The 21,734-nt window shown below is 39.6% G+C and overlaps 1 protein-coding gene and 1 long non-coding RNA gene across 7 annotated transcripts in view; one reads left to right on the top strand and one right to left on the bottom strand.

The window, feature by feature from the left end:
• The window catches only part of pou2f2a (POU class 2 homeobox 2a), a 92,660-nt gene that overhangs the window by 59,616 nt on the left and 11,310 nt on the right, over positions 1-21,734 (top strand). For 5 of the 6 annotated variants that reach the window (XM_038284441.1, XM_038284440.1, XM_038284443.1 and 2 more), the window contains exons 2-3: positions 19,903-19,968; positions 20,118-20,152. In XM_038284441.1, the coding sequence (XP_038140369.1) occupies positions 19,903-19,968; positions 20,118-20,152 (101 nt within the window). Of the gene's footprint in view, positions 1-13,861; positions 13,963-19,902; positions 19,969-20,117; positions 20,153-21,734 lie in introns of those variants that run through there. The other variant, XM_038284442.1, reaches the window with a different exon arrangement.
• Positions 8,372-20,208, bottom strand: LOC119783108. Its single transcript, XR_005280751.1, has 3 exons — positions 19,844-20,208; positions 9,963-10,022; positions 8,372-8,468 (listed from the first exon to the last, which is right to left on the bottom strand). It is a non-coding gene; the product is annotated as an uncharacterized LOC119783108 (long non-coding RNA).

Here is a 21,734-nt window from a genome sequence, read left to right as displayed (position 1 = left end):
AAATATGTGCAATAGTAATAGGTGGGCCATGCCTTCGGCATGTGGCCCCCCTAATTAGAAAAAGCTTAAATGTGGTCAACAAAGATAAGAGAGGACTTCCAACATCTTCACAGCCTGATTTGGTGGTCAGTCTGTGAAGAAAGCAGAAATAAATTCTAAATACGTCATCCATCCATCCGGCTGTCCGTCCGTCCGTCCATATCAAAGGGAAGACGACCACCCATATATGATTCAAAGGGACCAATGGAGTTCTACATGCAATTCTACTTTATAAATCTACCATATCTGTACCAGATGCATAGTATGAATACAATCTAGATGGTTTGAATGATTTAACTGGTGTTTAGTAATACCCATCACATTTGAGCGCATATCCATAAACTTGATTGGAGAAATCAGAGAGGAAGTGAAAATTACAACAAATAATACCTTTAAATGTTTTTTCTTATTAAGGAATAAATATACAGTGTTAGCCCAGTTTATCTGCCCTAAGTGGTCTAAATTTACTCACTCTATGTATAGTTCTTGTCTTTTTTAGCTCCTGCCCCTCCTTTCCCTGTGCAGCCATGTGTTGTGGTGATGGGAGGGCACTGGGTGACTTGTTGAATGAACTCTGTGGTTGTACTGACAAATCAATGATAAAGACTAATGACATCAACTGTGTAATGTATCTTTGTATTTTCATTTACACTCCCTCTCTCACTCCCTGACCTCAGACCCTTAACTTTGATTCCACCTCGGTTCCCTGGGTTTTGCTTTGCACTACAAACAATTGCTGTGTTCCTTGACGTTTGTCATCACATGTATCTTTTAACGGTGTCGTTTGTTTCTCTATGTTGGTCTGTCTATCCTCTAACTACATCCCTCTCCCTCTCCTACTCTCTGACTCTCCCTCTCTATTGATCCAGTCATAGTTTTCTCAGTCTTCACAGTTCTGGGCCGCTCTAATCAATACAGATAATTGTCTGCTCTCTCTCTTGATGCCAAACATAGTCTCCCCTTTTCCCCTCTCTCCCTTTTTATCAATGAACCCCCAGCCTTGTCTCACCCTTCCTCACCCCCACCCCACCCCCCAAACGGGGATTCCCCCTCCCATAATGACGAGAGATAACCTGCTTTCTTTACCGATTTTCTCCCCCACACACCTCCCTTCCTCACCCACTGCCTCCCTTTCCTCTCTTGTTCATCGATTACCGTGAGAGTCAGGGCCTGGCCTGCCCGCCCTGCAGATGTAAACACACACGGCACTCATGTTGTGGTTTAGTTGCCCTTCAACTCTTCCAAGTGTGGGCCCTCTGGTTAATCGCAGGGTTGTTGTGGTTTAACTTCCAAAACCATTATTAAAGGCGATAATTAAATGCAGCCCTGTCACCTAACAAGGTGGTGGAAGCTGTGGCCTTCCAAGCTACAGCATTAAAGCTACCAACCAAATATTGTCAAGGAAGAACAATTTGGACCAGACACTTGACCTGTAGAGGGGGATTGCTGTCAGGGATTGTAATCATGAAGGTGGTCTCCGTTTTGCATCCTATGCCTTTTTATATGCTCTGATGGGCGGTATGTGTCACAGTAACAGCCACATGAATGTCAGGTCCTCTTTTTTTCCCTTCAGAACTAAACATTATAAAGACATTCAGCGTTTCTATTAAACACACCCGCAGTTTTTTCCTGTTGTGGGGTTTACTGTTAGTAATTGCTGTCACAAAGGTGGTCTATAGGTTGTATGCGTGGCATGTTGAAAGTAAGCAAGGACAGGTCATCTATGGCAACTTTTCTCAGAAATATATCACAAAGTATCTCATAAAGTAAACAGATAAAAAGTAAAACAGGATCGAAAAGGCAAGCAAATACATTTTAAAAATATGGAAAGGGTTAAAAATAAAGGCTGGTTATTCCTTAGTGGAGATGCAACAGACAGAATATCGTCTTAGCTCTGGTCCTTGGGGGAACTGGTAGATTTTGAGGATTTGAGTTTGTGTGTGCTGCTTTAACAATTCAGTAATATAAAAAGGATCTTGTGCATGCAGAGCCATAAAAGTTAAAGTAAGCAAAAGTCAGCTGTGGTCAGAGTAGCCAAAAATTGTCTAATGCAAGAGTAGAGCTATTGCCCACATATCAACATACTTTTAACTAAAGTAAAATTGACAAAGTATTTAGTAAAAAGGCCTGTTTAAGTAGTAGGTAACTGATAAAAGTTGATTCACTATTTTAGAAAAGATTTTTAAATGGACAAAAACCATTAAACAGTAACAGGTGTTGGATGCAGCACCAGCCAAGCAAAAAACACCAAAGATTTCAGGCAACATCTAATACCCCTTTCACATTAGCCAAAAGAACCCAAGAGGAGGTGTACACCCTGGACTGGTCACCAGTCTGTTGCAGGAACCAAGGTTTGTAGTGGCAGTGGGAACAGCTCACTGACGCGTCTCAACCCGGGTCATACGACTCGGCAAGCGACCTGTAATAAAATCGCCTTGGCTCTGATCTGCATGTTTTGGGAACACCAGACCCGGGTTGACCCGCTAAATTACATGCCAGCATTGAACACAACGTATGGACTTCAACACACCTCGCCAGTGGCTTCTAATCTAACAAGCCGAAACAACCCTGTTTACGCTCGATAAACATGGAGCAGCACTGGTAAGAGGGTTTCGGACAGATACAAGAGCGAAATAGTAAAGAATACTGACTACGCTCTGGCTCCTGTCCATGTTGCTCTCAACTGTTTACTTCCCTGATTTTAGTCGCACTGTTGACATCATCAACGCTCACTCAGCGTGTTGCCGTCATCAGAAACGCAGTGGCCGGGGACGTTGGCCACACAGCTTGCCAGCTAGGACATTCTGTTCAAATGGGAATAGAGCCAAAAGCCGATTAAAAGCAGGTCAACCCGAATTTGAAAAACCCCAGTTTACAGAGGGAAAATGGCTCAAATCAGCACCACAAAAATTAATTGTATTTTTGCTCAAATTTGACAATGTTCAAATTAAAGATGCTTATTTTAATTCTGTAGTTCTATTTTCTGTTTCTTTGTATTGAACCATATTTTTTGTTATGAGAAGTTGAGTTGGACTATAGTTGGACTGCGCATTTTCCATGTATGTACATGTCAAGTTTATTTAAATATTCTGGCCAATATATATCGGATATCAGACAATATATGGGACATAGTTTTTTTAAAGCCCCCAATATCGATACCGGTATCGGCCTTAAAAAAAACTGATGTATGGGCTCCACCGCGAACATTCTCATTTACATGTTCACTTAAGTTTACCCGTTATGATAAATGCTCACATTATTTAGAGATTGTTCATCAACCCATCACTATTCCACATTAAAAGGGATTCACAAGAAGATACATTTCAACAAGAAAGATATTCCTGGTTTAAGAATATGGCTGGAATATCATCAGGTGTAATCATCCGGCAAAGAGATATACATGCTAGCTATCTGGATTTAAAAATGTTCTCAGGTGTGCAGCAACACGGGTCGGCCAAGACATACAGGGGCACAATCTGCTAAAAGAACGTAACAACAAAACATCATATACATGTATTTCACTCTCTGTATCTGGTGCATTTTTGATTTAAAAGAAGATTGTTCTTTATCCACTAAAGTTACTCGCAAAGGATAGAATTGACAAAAGTTTTAATCAAGAAAATTAGTTCTTAATAATGAAATTTCTTAAGTAACACTAAAATGTGTAGTAAAATTAGTTTTTAAAGATTTGGTTTTTAGAAAATGATTGAGTTAATTAAGTAAATGTAACTGAGTAAATGCAATATAGACAGCAACTTTGTCTGATTGAAATATTAATATTTTACCCAGACATAGCTACCTTTAGCTCCCTTTCTAAAAAAAAAAAAATAATTAAATTTACTCTTTTGATGGAGTTTTTCTTTTTTTTTTTATTATCAATATAAGCGATAGAACTTTTACTGAAGCTCCACCCTTTGCATTGATTGTTCTTTTAATTTAAAGATGAGAAGAAAAAGCTTTTTTGCTGGAAACTGCCCCTAACTCTAATAAAAAAAAACACATGCATATATATATATATATATATATATATATATATATATATATAATATCTCAACCAATAACAAATAACCAACAAATTACATTCTGTAAAGTATCCAGTCTCAAATCAACTCAGATTGTACTGGGTGTATTTCACGTAAAACAGTTTATTCAGTAAAAACCTATAGTCCCATCCACATACTGAATTGGTTATTTGACATGTGATTGCAAATATTTTCTTCCTGCACATGATTGCACTAAAACAAGCCATTTAGCATTTCTTTCACTGTCCAGAGTGAACTAATCTAAGCAGAAAATAGGCTTCTGGTTTTGTATGTCGTGGTTCCATGGTTCAGACGTGCATTAAGCAAAGTCTATGTTAGTAAACATAGGCCAGTCAATGTCTCTGCTGAGCCATTTCTGGAAGGTTGCTGCTCATCTAGTTCAACTTGACCTGCTGAAGGGTAAAGGGGTGTGGACGCTGTCATCGAGTGGTCTGCAGGTTATGTTGCTCTGCTATGTTTAGGTGGGCAGCATGTGTCAATGTAACATCCACATGAGTGCCAGGTCCTCTTGTCTCCCAGCAGAACATCACATTGTAACAAGACAACCTGTCAAGTGGGACCATCATATTCTGCCCTGCTAATCAGTTAAGGTGAAATATTTGCCAAATATTCAGTTTTTAGGTCTCAATGTAAAATAGGATTTATTCATGCAGCTTTAACTCAAACCCCAAATTATCCTCGAACATTAAAAATTGTTTTTAAAAAGAACAGCTAAAAGCCTGTGCTGCAGATAAAGGAATAATATAAAACAAATTTGTATAAAAATATTAATATTAAAATCTAAATTAAATGCCCTAACATGCAAAACATAAGAGCAGTGGATAAAACCTGTTCAGAATAGCAAAAACTGAAGGGAACAAGTGCATACCCTCAGCAGTGCAGCATTCATTTTCTCTCTCTACATATGAAATCCTATGTGTTTAATAATGCATTTACCCATCCAGCCAACAAGGCAGGTTATGGGCCTGCAGGTTATTGTACTATCGGTGTGCGTGCGTGTGTGTGAGTGTGTGCAGCGGCACACATATGTGTCTATCTTTCTACAAATCAAACGTGTAGTATCCAGACCAAGTCTCTGAAGTATACTCTATCACTGAACTCAATCTGGAGCTGTGCTAAACCACACAGGCAATATCAATGACAATATATATTTATAGTGTATGTACCCACTGTTTACAGGAATTTGTCACATTGACTCACATATGCTGCGGCTGATATCCAAGGCCCTGACATGTTACTGGAGTAAGTGAGATGGATTTGGGAAAAGGTGGAGATTGTTTCAAACATGATTGGAGCTGGGAGTTATGAGATCTGTTGTACTATGTAAAAAAAAAAAATGAGGAAAACAGGAAGAGAATCATTTGTTTTTAAATAGTAAGAACATGACGGAGCTTTACGAATATGTTTGCACTGAGTAATGGGCGTGTGTATTTGTTTGCTAAAAGAGAGCATCTGTGGTCCAGCTTCAGGTTTACATGTGGGATCAGACTAAGTGGGAGAGGGATATTTGGACGAGAGTCGATTGGGATCATCCTTGCCCTTTGGGGGTTGAACCTACAACCCCTGACCCCCATCAAGCCCTGTGGTCATAGACTTGAACCCTGTAACCCTCCTGACAGACAGTCTGTTTCAGTCTCCAGCCCTGCTGCAAAGCTGTGCATCTCGATCAGTGGATAAATATCCCCCTCATCCACCAGAGTTAAGTATTTGATCAAGTGACCCTGGCTTTAAATGTCCTAAACTCCTCTTCAACACAAAAGCCTGTATGAGCGGCAAGTGAGGAGTGGCAATTTGTTGTTTGAATTCTCCCCTCTTTTTGGCACTTGTTTGTAGAAATGTGCGATTTGTACGTCTGCGCCAGATGCGTTTGCTTTTTGTTGCACTCATTGAAGTAGTTCAGCATGCTACAGAGCATGATCCTCAGGGGCTTTTTTTCCTGTCGCTCAGTGGATACAGTCTCCCCTGCTGTCCCTCTAACGAGGACAGGAACAGGGAGCTTTATGCATGCTTGGGCCTGGTTCATTCTTCACCTGTCAACAAATTCCTTCTCACCCAACACACACACACACCCAAAATGTGGAGATACATTTGGGAGGAGGGAAGTTACTGAAAGAGGGTGAGCAAAGATGTACAGGAGCTGATTTATTCCTCTTTGCACCTTTATTCTTCCCATTTCTTCCCTCTGTTTGTTTGTGGGCTCTCCTTATCAGATCCCAGCTTCATTCAAGGCCTCAGTCAGGGGGAGAAAGCCAGACGCCTCCATCTCTCCTTTTTTTATCCATTCTCTTTTTCTTGAGCTCTCGAACCTTGAATTTGAATTTCAGAGCGAGCGGGCAGAAGGGTTTGGAGTCAGGAGGAAACATAGAAAAGAGTGGGGGAGACTCGGTCATTGAGAAAGGGCCTGCTCGGCGCGTCCCCCGGCCTACCCCCTCAGAGGGGCCCCGATCGATACAAACTCGGAGCAATAAAGCTTTCCCCCTGTCATCTCTGCAGAATACAAAGCAGAATAGAGGGAGGGAGAGAGGAGGAGAGGGAGGGAGAGAAAAGAGAGGGAGAGAGAGGTGAAAAGCTGTTCCGCTAGCCAGACCAATTTCCTCCCCCCCCTCTAGTTTGCTTCACCACTACCTATATCACCTCCTTCCTCAGCTTCTTATTTTTCTTATCTATCACTCTTTCACCTCCTTGCACAATACCTCCATCTGACTGTATAATTGGACAGATATTTCTCACTATAAATGTAACATGAATAGAGTCCTATCTTGCAAAAAAATAGGCAGAAATGATGGTATTAGATGGAAAATATATTAGTTTGAGGATGGGAGGCGATTTATCTAGGGGAGAACGATGCAAACAGAAGCAAGAAGGAAGAGGTGAGGAGAAAATGTGTGACGAAGGCCCTTCAAAGGTTATGGGGTCAAATGGCGACTGCTAAATTGAGAGCCAATTACAGTAATTGTAATCTGAATTCAAAGCAGACACACACAAACATGCACTTCACTGACAAAAGCTGGTGTGTGTGTGTGTGTGTGTGTCTGCATGCTGTGTTGATTCTTGTGAAAAACTGCAGATCCACATGTGCAGGAGCGTCTCCATTCTTCTCCACTGAATGGCGGTGCAGGAGTCAGCCTGCCAATCAACTATTGTGCTCTTGTCAATTTAATAATATTTCTGAGCGCTGACCTCCACAGCTCTCCACAGCCATCACTCTTTATGTGTGTGTATATCTGTTTTTGAGTGATCCTATATATTTCTCTGTCTCTACCTCTTTCACCTCAGTCTAACCCCCCCACAGCCACCTTTTTTTTGCTTTGTCTCCCTCCCTCTGTCCCTGTCTCCGATTCTCTGCCTTTATTAGAAGGAGATAGCGTGAATCCTTCATCTCTTTCACCACTCATTCTCACTGTTATTGTCCTTACTGTGGATTTTTTCAGCACTAAGGACATATTCCACATCCCTCATCTTTTTTTCTAATTCTTTCTTCTACTTTATCAAACCTCATCTTTCCACTTGTATTTTTCCCTTAGTGCTCATCCCTTCATCACCTTATCTTAACTTCCAAGCGACTCTCCTTTCAGCATCGTCCAAGGCCGGCTCCTGCTGTCTCACTCCGTCCTTTCTCAGTTTTTTACTTTTTTTTCTTTTTGCTTTTTCATCATCTTACTCTCATTTTGTCAACTTCGCATCCCCCTCCATCACTCCTCAATCTCTTTCCCTTCCTTCTATCCATCCTTCCTTCCTTCCTCATCTCTCCCTTCCTCCACCCTTTTTCATTCCCTGGGGAGGTCAGTAATAATGGTTGTGATGGAGTGAGAGAGGGAGGTGCGATTATTGTCTTGTCGGGAGTCAGAGGAATCGATCGGCCCAGAAATATGAGGCGCGAGAAAGAGCCGCTGTGTCAGATACAATAACCACCCGCTCCCGGGGGCTTACACACACACACACACACACACACACACACATACACACAACATACAGACATATACCCATTTCCAACACCAACATGCACATTCATTTAGTTGGACACTGATGCGCGTGCACACTTGTGCCATCTTTCTTCTTTATTAACGCTCACGTATCCCCCTTCTTCTTCTATGTTGGAGAAGGACGGCGGCGAGGCAGCCCAATCATCTACATGCTTTGATCTGTGATAAAGCATGGAGGTATATCTGTTCTGATCATTCTTCATGCACAGATAAAGGGCAAGGCGAGGAAAATCGCTCACACACCTTTCACTCTCTGAGCTACAAACAGACATAAACACACACACACACACAAGCACGCTCTCACCGAGACCTTTTGCTGCTGTTGCCTGGCAACGTGGCCGAGTGTCCAATCCAAGCGGAGAGCAGTGGCCGGTGATGTCACAGCTGCTGCTGACCAGCAGGTCTGAGGGAGAAAGAGAGGCAGAGGAGCAGAGGAGAAAGTTTGAACCAAGTAGAAAGAAGAGGAGAGCAGGAGGAGGACGAGGATGATGAAGAGCAGGTTGAAAGCTAAGGAAGCAGAGCAGGTTCAAGATGACCTCAGCTGATGTATTCAGAGATGCACTGATCAGAACTCTTTGCTCAAGTCTCTCAGGCTTTGACCTTTCAGAACCAACTGAAGCCGACTCTGTTTTTATTTCAGGGACTATTACTAGGAAGTCAAAAAGAATACATATTTATTTAACCTTCTTGAACTAAGCTGTTATTTATTTATTCTAACAGAGGCAATGTCATGTCGCTGTATTAGAGATGAGTCGCTGTAAAGCAGGATTTTAATAATATTCTAAAACAGACAAACTTTTTTTTTTTTTTTTTATTTCCAATTTTCTAATTCTGGACAATTCTTAAAAAGGTTTAAATAAACAAGACAACTTGAATCCTCACTGTTTAGCTTTCCGCTTTCCCATTATCGCCTAAAGTGTTGCTCTCTCTCACCCCCTCACAGACGGAAAACTTTAGATGCTTTGATTTAGAAAATATGGCTTTGATTTCAAAAGTTTCCCTAACTCAGTCTCTGTGCTGTTAATGCTGTTAGAGAGACGTAGAAGCGGTTAACTGCAGTTCACTGATTGAAGAAAGTTAGCATTTTTAAGTTATCATCTGGCTGCTTACAAAGCCAGAACCAGTCAAGCTTAAAATTGTCTGTTTTCGGTCACCGGTTGATTTCTCTCTAAGTGCTCCCATCTGTAGGGAAACAGGAAGGTAATATTCTAGCTAAGAATTTGAGCAAATTTTCAGTAGAACCGATTCAGTCTAACTTAAATGTTTCCTGTAAGTAGGTCAGTAGCAGAGTTTCTGTTCTTTAACTTTGGGCTGCATAGTAAAATAAATAAAAGATCCTTGCAATATCATTTCTGAAATTTGCTCCAACGGTGTTGATCAGGATTGTTCCATAGTGTCCACATTTTCTGATAAACAACGTTACAGAATGTTATTTAAACAGCTTTTTAGTGTCTCTTTTATGATGATGCCTGAGTATGGAAGCCATATTGGATTTTGAGGTTTCAATTAGTGATAAACTCTGACTTTTCAGGGAAAAAAAATCGATTTCATGTGACATTAAAGTAAAAGTTTAAAACTTTTAGCATAGAAAATATAGGCAGCAAGTATAGACTGCCTGTCTAACTTATAACACCTATCTATGCTGCAAAGACACGCTGAATTTTATGAAAACTAGAAAATACTGAGATTTGTTTTGGAGGTTTTATTTTTTCTTATTTAGTTACAGTAGTTAGACAACTGTTCTGAATTAGAGTCTAATTTTTAAAAGAATTTCTGAGTGTGCAAACACATTGCCACATTGTCATTTCCTTCTGCTACCACAAGAGGGGGAAGTGTCTGCAGCCTCAGCAACCTGATGCCCATCTGCATATATTTTAATGCATCAATTGTTACTCACCGCAGTGAGTGGCCACAGTTTAGTGGCCTTGGTGTTCCTTTTTTCTCCGTCCCTTCCCTCCTGTGACCAAAGAAGAGGCCAGGGTTAGACGAGCAGAGATAAAGATTTGAGCTTCAACCTTGGTTGCGCCGTGGGAGAGAGCTCTGTCTGTCTAGACAAACCTGGCTCCCAACGGGCTGCTGAGATGATACAGAGAGGAGGGGCACAGTGTGAAAGAAGGATGGAGGGGAAGAGGGCATAAAGGAAGAGAAGCAATCCAGAAATATTAGGACAAGAGAGGAAGAGCTGTTGTGAAGGTGTGGTTGAAATGGTGCTGGTCCCAAAGCAACCAGCAGTGTTAGTGTGCTTTAGCCCCTGCTGCTTCTCATAGGCAACCTCAACCTCTGCGGGCCGCACACTGTTAGAGCTACTGCTTTAATCCTGCAGCTCCTACGCAGAAACGCACTTTTACGTCAGAGTGGATTTTTAATCTCTCCTCTTGTATAATCAAGTCATACTGTTTGGACTCGGTGGGTCCATCTCTGTGCCCTGTTCAGTCCCCATCTATAGGGAGAGGAGCGTGATGGATTATATGAATTAAAGCCAGGGTGTGCTGTAGGCCCGAGGCTGAGGTAGATATAGGAGGACCTTGCCATGGAGCTATTCTGAAGCGGTCAGAGACCTTTAAAACGTCCCCACCCTGACCTATTATACAAACATTCTCCTCCCAGCTGACATCCTTCCTCCAATCTCTTTATTCATCCGCTTCTCACCTTCATCTCTGTCACCTTTACATCTCCTTCATTCTCTTCTCTTCTTTCCTCACTGTTTCGCTCTTCCTCTTTCCGTAGCATCCAATACACTCCCTCCTTGCCTCTCCCTCATTCTTTGACACTGGAGTGATTGATGGCACTCCAGAGGCTTCAGCCTCCTCCCATCCTCCTCCCTGGAGTCGAACAATCAGATTGCATTCTTGCATTTGCTGTTTTAGTCCCAACTTTTAGTAGTGACCAAATTCTCGCCTTGAACAGCTGGTGCTTTGAAATATCCAGTCAGTTTTCATGAGTTGAGGACTAGACTAAGTGATGTGCTAAATGTAATTATTTGAGAGAATCTCTGTGTGCTCTAAGTTGTATGGATTTTACCTTTCAGTCTAATTATATTGAAGTGATTTAACAATCACAGATTTACTCATTTTCATATTTTTGTCAAACACCTTTGCGGTCATTACGGACACTGCAACACTGTTATGTTGGCAGATTTTGGTTTGAGTGAAGGTCAGGGTCAAAGCCAGGCTGACTTGGTGACCCCTGACCCAAGAACGGCCCTAACCCCCCCTTAACAAGCCGCCTTCTGTCACCCTCCCCGGAATGGCCTGGCCGGGTGCTTTTAAACTATGATTCTGTAGACCATGCATGTCAATTATAATTTTACTGCTTAAATCGGGCGTGTCCAACATGCTGCCTGACTGTTAATTGTGGCCCTTGGATTGATTTTGTGATAGATACTTGGATACTTTCTAAACAATTTTTGGTTTTAGCGTTGTGAACAATGCAAAGCATTCGTCTTTGACTAATCATGTTTGCTGTTCTTAAAATTGATTACATACACGGCAAAAACTATCTACAAGTGAGTCAAATGTGTTAAGATAAGTGTATTTACCCTTAATTTGAGTCTGTAAATAACACCTGGCAAATTAATAAGTATATTTACCCTCAAAATAAGATGGTTAGATATTATTCACTTGAAATAAGATACTGCCATTGTTTTTTTTTCTTATATTAAATGTCATTTTTCGTATTCCATTGGTAGAGAGTCTCATTTACCTGATCAATTCTAGGAAAAAAAAATATTTTTAGAAAAATTGACTTACCGGTACTTAGATTTTATTTTTTTCAGTGTAGCATTTTGTACCAAAACCAGCTCCTCTTTAAATAACCAGACGTTGATGTATCCATCAACTTTGTGAAACACAGCATGCTTTTGTTCCTGAAAATAGACATTTTTGTTAAACAATAAAGCCTCAACCTTTGCTAATTGTATTCCTTGCTTATAATAAGAAAAACATAATATTATTTCACATTTCCTGCAATTCCTTAAAAGCATATAAAAATTATGACACATTTTATTTTTTGCTTTTAGTTAAATTAAATTATCATTTCTCACTACAAATAAATGATCTGTCTGAGACAGAGAACCCAATTTTTTCAAAAGATTAGCTATTTAGACAGTCCCATGGTGCCTCTACTTCTGTAAAATTGTTAGAGCAGATTAACCACTGATCTTCAGGAATCTCTGAACCAGACTTGAATGGGTTAACAATTCTCTTCCTGTTAGCTTGATGCACCTCTTTCCCATAATTTCACACAAGAAATTGTTGCCTTACATTTAAAATAGAATAGGAATCATTCTAGCACAGCCTGACTGACCTAAAACAGAACAGGTTCAGTGTGATGTCATGGTAGGGTCTAAAATAAAAATGTTATGTTTCTTTATATACAAAGCATGTAAAAATATGGCTTGAAAAATTATTCTAATATAGTTACCTTAAGATGTAAGATCACCCTTCTAAAATGATAAGGACGTCTTTAAATAAGTCTGGAACATTTAAAAAGGTACTTTAAGGATGAACGAATGTGAAGATCATTTAAGAAATACATGGACAAGGCAAATAAATATTGAACTATCAGTTTATTATATTTATGTGTTGCATGGCTAAATGTAGCCCTTGAAGATGGGATCCAACTTGTTTCTGACTGAGCACCAGGAGTGCAGCAGTGTGTCCTGCAGTACATGGGTTTGTTGTAAATCACCACATAAAGTATTTATAAGGTTAAACTTGGGGACTCTGCTGCTGTTAGCTTTTGAATTAGTGAACTCCAACCAAGGGAGAGGGAACAGAGAGGAGTGATTTCAGCCTCCCTCTTCAGGGGCCGAACAAATAGTGCCACCCTGTGGCCAGTTTGGCTCACTGTCACAACCCAGTGACTCATTCAGATCTGAAAATCTAGTGAGAATAAATCCTAGTTCTGCAACCGCAGCATCATTCCTCGACGTTAGATTGTCACTCCTTTATCGGGTTAGTCTTTTAATCCAAGTGGGTGGCGCTGATAATAGCTCATATTTACTTTTATCTGTAATGTTCCACTTTCTTGCCCTCTGTACCCGTCACGTGTAGAGATTGATGGTGTGGGTTTCTGTGGTGTATCACTGTGTGCAGCCCACACTGTGGCTTGGTCAGTTGTACAGTGAGTTTACTGACTGACTTTTTCCTTCCGCTTGGGTTAGAGTGTTAAACTTAGCTGAGGATGTCTCACATCTTCTGCTGCTGGGGGCTGACAGACCACCTTACGCCTACAAGCGGGCTCCCTCTCGCCACCTTCTTTCAAAACGTAAGCATGGTTATGATGCAGAGAAACTGTGATGGTTGTAAAAGTTTTTAAGAGTTTTGAATGTGCTGGGGGTCAGAGGTTAAGCAGCCGTCATAAACCCATCTAACTTGCTGTTTTCACCTTTCATGTGTGAGCCTGTTGACATGAGTGTGTGAGAGTGAGGGAGTGTGAGTGGCTGTTTCCAGCCGCGCCATCACTTTCCGACTCCGCTCATCATCCCCCTCTTTTTCACCTCATCTATCTGATCAATCTCCTCGCTCACTCACTCATTCTCTCCCACTCTCTTGTGCCATGCCCCCCTTTCTTTTTCTGTTTTTTTTTATATGTGTGTGTTGTATTATACTCTCCACTCTGTGCTTGAGTTCCTATTCTTTTGAGAGCTACTTCCTGTTATGTTGCAGGATGTGGGGAGGAGGTGGGGCCTTGGGGGTGTGGACTAGTGCAAAAACTCAAAGAGAGATAGAGAGGCAGGCCTGGGAGGGAGGGGTAATTCAACCATATGATTTAACACACTCGACACAGGGAGGGTGAGTGAGAGTTTTTCTTTAGGAAGCACGCACGCTCTCACACAGATATGACCAAGACAGCGGCGATAGCGGCCAAGGACTTCTCCAGTATGTGGTTGCCAGGTGAGTGGCTGTCTGTGCAGCTCTCTGTCATTGCTGCCCATCATTTGCCAAGACCAATTAGGCATTAGGAAATGGGAACCGTGTGTGTGTGTGAGTGTGTGTGTGAGGAAGAGTCATGTCTAGGCTGTTGATTAATGTCACTGGGTCTAACGAGCTCAACTAATTAGAGAACATCAAAGAATAAGAGGTGAAAGCATGGAGTGGATGCAGGGAAAGGTCACCTCACTTTCCCTCTGAGTGTTCATGTGCATGCATGCTTTAAATTAATATCACATATTGAATATTCTTGTGGAAAATACAATCTTTAATGGAAAAAAAAATGTGCTGCACCAGCAGTAACATTTTTTTTTTTTTTTTGTCAAGTGCTGTAGCATTAGGGTTTTACTTCACTGATGTTTCACTGATAACGGTTTTGCAACTTTTAAAGTGGTATAAACTTTGTGTGGGTGTGCATGCTGTGAAGGGCTGACTTTTGCTTTGACCATATTTAATTTCTCTTTAGATATAAAAAAAAATTGAATATCAAAAGGGGAAACACTTTAGATATTCCCTTTTCTCAGCAGTGAAAAATGTTTAAAGAAAAGCAGAATTAATTGCAGCTCTTCTCACCTCATGGCCCCATTTAGGTGGTCAGCTCAGGCTGTCACTTCTCACAGCCTGAGCTGACCGGCTAAACACACACACACACACTCACACACTCATGCACGCACATCAAGGCTGTTGGTTGACTCACCAATTACCAGAAATCAATTTTTCAAATGTCAATTAGCTCATGTTTGCTCCGGGCCCCGCATCAAGACTGAATTTGTTAAACATATTGCACATTTTCATGAGATAAACCTTTTATCAGAGGGTGATTCATGGATTTGAAACGCTCAGAGTCGCTTTTTAACCTCAATGTGGTCACTCTCTACGACCTCGGAGAAATTACTCCGATCGTCGGGGTGACACATCACCCGCACAGAAAGCAAGCAAGCAATAAGAGTTTCACTGTAACACGGCGGAAAATATTGCAGAAAAAGCGAAGGTATAAACTGGTAAATCTTGAAAGTTATGTCAAAAACTTTGATACATGAGTGTGCAGTAAATTTGCATGGGTTTGCATACTACTAAAGGATCAGTGTAACAATTGAGGGTGAAAGTAAAACGGTTCTTCAACTGAGATTAGAAATTAACAGATTTTTTTTTTGTCTTGAAAGAATTGATGGATTCAAATTTGAATTGAAATTAATACATGAAATTGTGTTTATTTATTGTCCAGACTTCATTTTTATAGCAGACAAATTGTGTAATATATGGTATTTGTCTACAAGGAGACATGAAAATTGATTACAAACGCAGTAGTTTATTTTTTTTGTTTGGTTAATTTATTTATGAACTGAAAAAAATCCCTACAGTTAGAATGCTCCAAGTGAGATAATGAGGAACCAGCAACCTCTGTTAGATTCCTACTTTAACATCTTATTATATGATTTTTTAAATTTTTTTATCATTCATTGGTTCATGAACTCTTGTCATTTTATATTAAAATCTAACAATAATTTACACATGAATGCCCTGCATTGTCTTCAACTTTTTTTGGCATCAGAAATAACTTTTTGATACCAAATATACCCAGAGGGGAAAGGTCCAGACTTTGCACAGACGGCTTGTTCCTTGTTCCTTTCTGTTGCATCATTTATTCATGACACAGGATTATACAGCATTACATTTAATCTGTTTAAGATATAAAGTTGTGGCTGGTTTCGCCCGCTGGCCTCACAGATCAACACTATTGATCCTTGCAGTTGCCTAAGAACGAAAGTGTCTCCTTGCTGCTTTTCATTATGTTTGCTCAGAAGCAAAACCTTTTTAGAAGTGTGCATCTTCTTGCTCCTAATATTAGCTTCACACCCTTAACTTGTAAAGAAGCTAAATGTGATAGGTAAAATAAGTTGAGTGTTTGAACGCACAGCAGCATGTTGTGAAAGATAAGCAGTTTTTTTTTTTTAAGATGGAGTGAAAGAGAGAGTGAGAGAGAGAGATCAGGTTAATATTAATAGCCACACTGACAGTAAATGTTGGGTTTAGCACTCAGCATTCAACCCGGCGCAAGGGGAAGTCGGGAGGGGAAGTGAGAAAAAGACACAGCATCTTGATATACTGTCCCACCACCGTATTACTGACCACATTATCCACCATGTTACTGTCTGCAGGCCGTTTTCACGCCATGAATCAGCACACACCTTGTCCCTGTCTCCTGCACACATGGTCAAAAAAGAACATGCATCATTTCATTCTGTGTTTTGTTGTTTTGTAACCTCACAGTCCAAGCGCCGTGACCCGAGCAGCCATTAAAGTAACGCTTTTGTCTCCTTACCAATTTTGTGGTGAATTTTTTTGTAAATAAGAGGAAGGTGCTATTTTGTGGCAAATTCTGTGGTTTTCAGCAGAAATTAAGCAACAGTGGAAGAGTTCTCTAGTTTCAATAATAGCCACCAAAATCTCCAAAATAGGGGGGTGTATGAAATGTGGGAATAACCACAAACAGACCCCAACATAGGCTAACCAGCATCCTCCTTTTTGTCTCCTAACCAAATTAGGTTCAACTTTTTGAGGGAAATCCTGCAGTCATTGTGTAGGTTTGCATGCAAGTGTGTGCCATAACAGTACAGTAGGAAGAAGAGCTTCTCAAGCAGATCGTCACCTACTCCCCCTCAGTCCCCATCCCCCCAAAGACATTAATGTGTGTACTGAAGTAGACTGATCTCACATCTGTTTCACTCAAACACAAGTGTCGCCTCTGCAGGGAGTCACAGGGGTGCTTCCAGAACCAGCCCTACGTAGGCCCTATTGGGGATTTTCCTGGAGATGGATGTGCATTGGATGAAACTGGGGTTATTATAGACTCCTTGTATGGAATACACTGTGTGGTAAAGAATAAAGTTTCTAGCCGCGCTTAAAAGGAAATTTAGTATAGAAGTGGGAAACTCAATTTGACCTGATACAGGTCCCATATTTTTACCTACAGTTGCCCCAAAATCAAATCTGCATAGGCAGTAAATTACGTCCATTACGCAAACCCCAAATAATCTCATGTTGAACTGAAAAATTTAAAAAAGGTTAAATTTAAAATCTAGCTGTGATACTAAAAAAAACAACTTTTAATTATTCAGATGAATGAGTTATGAGAAAACTTAAATCTGTGCAATTTTAAAGACAAAAAGATGAAAAAGAAAAGATTAATACAGCACTTCATTAAAGTTTGCACTTTTTTAAAGCTATGATTAAAAAAAATGTTATGCATACAAACATAATGAAATACATTATGAAATCTTCTGCCTGGTTTCACTTTTTTTCATGTTTTTGTGACAGACATGCTGCTTGGAGGCACTACTATTTCCTTTGTTCTAAAGATTTTCCCCCTTTTACAGCAGCTGTTTCGGGTTTCTGTAGGTTTCACCGAGATCATTTTTGATTTTAACACTATTTTAATTCAATTCTACTCCTAAAAGAATCATGAAAAAATATAAAAACCTTATTGTTTATTAAAGTCATAAAAAGGTTCTGAAACAACACCACAACTCAAGCATACCAAACTCATATTAGGAGAACCATGAATGCTTTCTCTATACATAGGCAATAAACCATTACCACTGGGCCATAAAGTCTCTCTGGGATTGTACTGCAAAGTTTCCTACTGAAAGTGTAAATAAGCCTCTCCAACTGCATAAACACTCGTTAACTGTATGATTGCATCTAGTTTTTACCCTACTTATTATTACTATGTTATTTATTATTAAAGCTGGTATAACATTGAACATTTTCATAGTAAGACAAATGGACTGTTACTCTTAAATTAAATATACCGTTCTTAAAATATTTTGGTGTTTTTGCAGCCCTGCCGTTATAATACAAAATAAATGACATGACTGTTATTTTAGTTAATATAATTTAACTATATGCTAAAAGTAATTGAAGAAATGTTTAAAGTAGAGAATCAAGGATCTTTATTTGAATAGTGAGACCAAAATGAAATGTAAAGACACAACAATTCACTGTGAATCAGAATGTTTTAGATTATTTTCCTATATATTCAGGGCTTTAATATATTTAGCAGATTTGCAGGGAAAGCTGAGAATTTGGGGTTGGTACCTTCATCACAGGATAATAATTATTACTTTAATAGAAGATTATTTTCCAAAGCGATAATCTGACACCCCTGCGATGGATTTGCGACCTGTCCAGGGTGTACGCTGCCTCTCGCCCGTAGACAGCTGGAGATAGGCACCAGCACCCCTCGCGACCCCACATGGGATTAAACGTGCCAGAAAATGGACGGATAGATGGATACCCTGACGTTAGTGTACAAAAAGGCAATTTTAAGCTACTGTAAAACATTTTAAGGCCTAGAATGATTGCATTTATTTTGGCCTTGTTGTCTTCAAATGGCCTGCTTGTAAGTTCAGCTATAAAAGGAAACATCAACTTTGCAGTGACCATGCATCAATTGATACCTGCTTTGGCTAATATTTTTATATTTTCAACTGTAAGGAAATGTGGTTATCACTCTATTAATAAATGATATGTACCACTAGGAAGTCACTCGGTTATTTTGGTTTGATCCGTTATATTTCATGCCAGTTTATAGGCACCAAAAAAGGAAATAAGACTCAAGCTAGATTTAAAATATTTTGTGTAAAACATAGGTTTCACAGGGAAACATAAAAGAAGGCAGAGTTGTATGTTTTATCTTTTATTAAAAGTGCAAAATTAAAAGTTTAAATAATTTTTATGTGCATTACTTGTAAATGGAATTTCAAAAAGAAGAAAATGGGAGCCCAATTTGCTGAGAAGGCGGATTTAAAGAGGCGGCATCTGACCAGCAGCTGCTTCATTTGGTCAGTGGTGGTCAGCGAAGCAGTGTGTCACTACCGCCACCCAGTGGTGGACATACTGCTTGTGTGCTTACTTTTGCTTTTTTTTTTTTTTTTTTTTACTTTTTAGAAGCATTCAGACAAATTTGAGTCAAGTTTGTATTTAGTGAAATAAATGAAATCAGGATGAAACGAGAGGCAACAGAACAAGAAGGGAATGAGGTACAGAAAAAAAAGGAGGGAGACTGAGAGTTTATTATGCAGGTGGCAGATATAATTAGTTAGTCGTTGGGCAGATTTGCATGTTTTCACAAAAGGGAAGTTACTGTGTGTCTCGGTGTGTAGGTGTGTGTGTGTGTTCATGTTAAGGGAAGGCAGTGCAGGAGTGGGGGAGAATTAGTTTCAAATGGACACAACAAAAAGTCTTTTTTTTCCTACAGTTTGTGGTTTCAGATAAATAAAAGGGTTTTTGTAGCAGATAATGCCACAGGCTGATAACCAAACATAAATTACTGCACACAGTGGTACATCTATAGAAACGTACACACCTTTGTATTCTGTGTAAACTCCTCTCAAACCATTCCCATCTCTGTTTCTCCGAGCCTAAATTCCACTTTTGTCCTGATAAAAAAGAGGCGAAGACTTAAATTTGCGGACCTGTTTCATTCATGACTGTCGCCCAATGGGACTGTCCCAGACAAAGAACCAGAATGTGATGCGGTCTTGTGATGAATGACAAACAACATGAGACATTTTAGGGTTGCTATACTCCCACGAAAACACCTTGGGTTATATTTAGAATGAGCAAACACCTTTAGGTCGAACCCACTCCTGTTTAACCACTAATTGGAAAGAGTGAATGAATGTGGGTTGTATATATAGTTCTGAATGATTCAGCCTCATTGTTTAAGTTTACAGTGTGTAGGTTTGTTCTGTGACCTGAAAAACAGTCAACCCCAACCTAACAGAGATCGCCGCCCTGGCCTTCCTCTTTCCCTACTGTCATCTACATTCTGGTCACTTACATCTTTTGCTTCTTGAACTTCTTCCGTGACACATTTGACTTCTGTCGTTTCTGCCACAGATATCAGGATGTCAAAGCCAGCAGAGGTTGAGAAAGTCGGGGCTGACTCACCGATGGAAGGCACAGGTAGGATTTGTTTTGCTTATTTTGGATAAATAATTACTCCTTTAGTACAGATGTGTAACATGCATGGCATTGGAAAGTATTGGTATAAACTGCCGTGTGAGCTGTGCTGAAGATGAGATTTATCACTTTTTCCTTTGCCTCCTACGCAGAGTCAGAGCGGAATGGACCTGAATCAAATCACCAGGTAGGTCTTCGACTTGAGATCGTTACAATCATCTTCCACCTCCTTCACCTACAAACTGATCTGCAAAATAAGATAGCAGTGTCAGGCAGTTATCTCAATCAGATTTAGTCTTATTTTTGTATCCCTGGTTAAAAAAAACTTTAAAATGAATTCATTGCGTTTATTTTAGCTGCAGGAACTCGCTTTGAAAAATAAGGAAAAATAAACCTAGGATTTTTTGTTATTATTTTCCATAGGAAAAAACATAATTAAGAAGCAGATGCTTTTGACTTTAAACCATGAAGTTTTTGCCAATCTGAAAGCTTTCTGTGATATTTTTCTAAACTCTCTTTATCAAGGGGTTCCCAAAGCCTGGTCATTGCTCAATTTGAAACCCTTGGAAAGTTTTTGTGTCGTGTTGTGACACTTTTTCCACTTTTTTTGTACTAAAAAAAAAAAAAATAAAAAAAATAGTTATATCATTTTTGGTATAAAATGGTTAAATGTTTGTCTTGCATAAGTAAACAAGACCAAAAGGAGAGTTTTTTTGGATGCCATTGTTCATCTAGCAGAGTTCTGTGTCCTTTCTTATACTTTCCCCCAAATGTTTTCTAAAGGATTTAAATCTGGGGACTAAAATGGGCATAGAGAAAGGTTGATTTTGTGTCTGTTTTGGCCCCTTTTTATTCTTGTCCTTCCTGTCAATTTTTCAGTTCGGTGGCAACGGCGACTATATTTTTATTAAAAATGAGCTTTTAATTACAAAGAAACAGAGAAACCATGCACTCCAAAGAGGTTCTTAGTGTCTTTGGAATGGAAAAATGCCCGCAGCATGACAGATCCTTCACCATACGTAATAGCGGGGATGAGGTGCTTTCCCACTTGTTCTCATTTTGGTTTTCATTAGACTCAAATAGCGTAATTTTATGTAAAGGAGTTGTAGAAATATTCTATTGGGCTTTCGTGATAGTAGGATACAGAAAAAAAATAGAATAAGATATTTATATTATCCATCCAAAACATCCAGCAAACATGTAGTCAGCGTCTGATGGCTGTTTTGGATACTTGGAGACCAAAATGCAGCTCTGTGCTGCACGACTCCAACGCTGAGTGTTGAAAACCTTTTTCATCCTCCCTCGACATCATTTTCAGTGTGCATGGTGGGAAGATAAACTTAAGTCAACACATGCCTTGAGATGACATGTGTTGCGAATAGTCACTATATAAATAAACTAAATTGAACTGAAAATTAAGCTGACTTACTGCGTTGTTTTTCCAGTGAAGTAGTGTTTTGAATGTTTTTGCTCTGACTGATGACACTTATTGTAGACTTAAAGCTACTTAAACCATTTCTACACAAACAAAGATCAACACCTCATCACTTTCATATTTTATTTCGGGGAAATGTCTCCTTTTGTCAAAGCATATTTATATCCCAGCATTATAAGAAGGCACAGATTACAAATAACATGTTATTTTCAACTTTAAATAGTAAAATAAAAATCAATTTATTTCTCATTTACATTCATTTAATAGGACTGCATTTATGATTGTGAAATATGAAGTTTGGTAAAAAGAAACAAAACAATTTCTTAGTGTCTTT

Source organism: Cyprinodon tularosa, unplaced genomic scaffold, assembly GCF_016077235.1.
Source record: "Cyprinodon tularosa strain WSP-4 unplaced genomic scaffold, ASM1607723v1 ctg2, whole genome shotgun sequence".
In the NCBI taxonomy this organism is placed as follows: Eukaryota; Metazoa; Chordata; class Actinopteri; order Cyprinodontiformes; family Cyprinodontidae; genus Cyprinodon; species Cyprinodon tularosa.
The sequence above is the reverse complement of the archived record's forward strand: the minus strand, read 5'-3'. Positions and strand labels throughout refer to the sequence as shown.